We start from the raw sequence: 2,124 nt of genomic DNA on the forward strand, positions 1-2,124 counted from the left end.
GACCCCCCCCCCCCCCTAACTTTGAAGGAAGACCTGACCTTGTAGGAAGAAGACAAATGTTCCCCATTCTGAGTAATTATTATAGGATTTAAATGAATTACCAGTCTAACTAACTATTATATAATTAAAAAATATTCCCATTCTAATAATTACATCGTTGAAATGAAGGTGGGGGGGGGGGGGAAGAATTCCACAGTGAAGGAAGAAAGACGATTACGCCGCCGAATTTTACAGTGAACCCTAAGTCGATTTGCTTCTGTAAACCCAGTCCTTATTCTTATAATAAACACTAACACTAATCTGCCGTTGTGAACTCCAGCCACTTCTACCATCGTCAACGTCGTTTTACACCGCATGTTTCATGAATGGAATTTAAGTCTACTTAAATAAAGGTTCGTTCTTTTTTTTTTTGACCCCCACCCCTTAATTGTGTTGCCAAGTTTCAGCCCCCACCTCACTTTCAATTGTTCCAATTGCCTAGGGGCCTTTGATATTTAAGTCGTTCCTTGGCCAGCCAACACATTAGCAATGCAAAACATTCAAAGGTATAAATCAAACTCAGATTCACTTATCTGAGTTTGAAAAATGTCACTGCTACATGCTGAGTCTAATGATAGATCGAACGGTCGATTTGCTAAAGCATAAATGTAGCCATTCGATTCCCCGAATGGGATCTTCGTTTGACAGTTACGCTCGAACGATTTGAGAAAAGTGTTTTGCGTCACGTTTTAGTGACCTGGAGGGCACTACAAAAGGAGCAGAGTCGAGGGCCGGTGGTCATCACGAGTTTGGTGGGCCCTTTAGGTCCAGTAGAAACTATTTGGGGATAACCAGATTTACACCTGGCACCATGACAAGTTGCATTTTTCTGGCAATTTCTCTTGTTTTGGCTACAGGTAATTTTTTTCCTTTACATTTATTTTTCGGAATCTTCACTTTTCTATAAAGCTAAGGGTATATTATTAAAAAAAAACTTCATACCAAGATTATGTCCATGTCTATAATTTTGTTGTAGAGGGATTCGTTGGGGGGGTAGGGGGTTCCAACTGTAAGTGATATATATGGTAGTTATTGATAATTTTCACTATAATATTGACGTATTATAATTTTTTTGAATGAACCAAATGGAAGAAATCAAAAATATTCTTTTTCTTTCAATAATTTAGTCAGAGCGTTGGTCGTTAAAATTAATTTTAAAGACGATTTCAGCTATCAATGCAGACGGCGCTTTATATATATATATATATATATATATCGCAGTATCTTATTATAAGTTAGAGAGTAGGGTTTGTCTATATAACGACGTATAGCTATTTTATAATTGCCACTGTTTTTACTTTTTTGCATAACGTGAAGAAAATATTAAATACACGCACATTGTTAAAACATATTAAAAGGATCAATGTCAAATATCATTTTCGTTTATATTCATAGAAAAGGTGGAAACATTTTCATAAAAGTAGGTCGAAAAAACTAATTAATTCAACTTTTATTTTTGGTAATTTTGCAAGGGAGGTAATTAAAAAAAATAACTCATCAATAATTTAATTTAAATTTTTTTTACTACCACTTTGATTATTATATGTTAAGGTTCATAAGTAAAATAGAAAAAATGTTAAGATTATTTATATTATTTTCTAATTAGTCTATGATCTCTCAAAATCACTATTTTTTGTTTTTGTTTTTCGGTGTTAACAGATGGTGAAATTTTAGAATTATAATATAGAGAATGCTGGAAAGGCTCTCTCTGGGCGAGGGAGCCTGGGAAAGCGTGTTTTTCGGTGGTGATTCTAATTACATTGCCAATGTGTTTTCTTAGAACCATAAAAGTAAACACCACTTGCCGTACATTTATTTGCATCGCATTGTTTTATTGTAAGTTATGGAGTAGGGTCTATTTAAGTGACTTAAATTTTTATGCTGGAAAGGCTCTCTTTGGCCTAGGAAAGCGTGTTGTTCGGTGGTGATTCTAATGTTGTGGTTGTGTTGTGGTTGTGATGTGGTTGTGTTGTGGTTGTGATGTGTTTGTGTTGTGTTTTTGTTGTGGTTGTGTTTTTGTTGTGTTTTTCTTTCTTTTGTTCTGTTCCCAAGTTGGTACATTTAAAAAAGATTTACCGTGGTGGA

General features: G+C 34.7%; 1 protein-coding gene across 1 annotated transcript in view; it reads left to right on the plus strand.

The window, feature by feature from the left end:
- Positions 1 to 751: 751 nt before the first annotated feature.
- Positions 752 to 2,124, plus strand: part of LOC131931790 (chorion peroxidase-like) — a gene marked incomplete at its 3' end in the record, with an annotated part of 20,736 nt that continues 19,363 nt past the window's right edge. The window contains exon 1 of the mRNA XM_059288640.1: positions 752 to 896. Within this exon, the coding sequence (XP_059144623.1) occupies positions 851 to 896 (46 nt within the window). The remainder of the gene's footprint in view (positions 897 to 2,124) is intronic.

The sequence above is a fragment of the Physella acuta genome, unplaced genomic scaffold, assembly GCF_028476545.2.
Source record: "Physella acuta isolate Inbredline_101_S28 unplaced genomic scaffold, ASM2847654v3 ptg002032l, whole genome shotgun sequence".
NCBI classification, from domain to species: Eukaryota; Metazoa; Mollusca; class Gastropoda; family Physidae; genus Physella; species Physella acuta.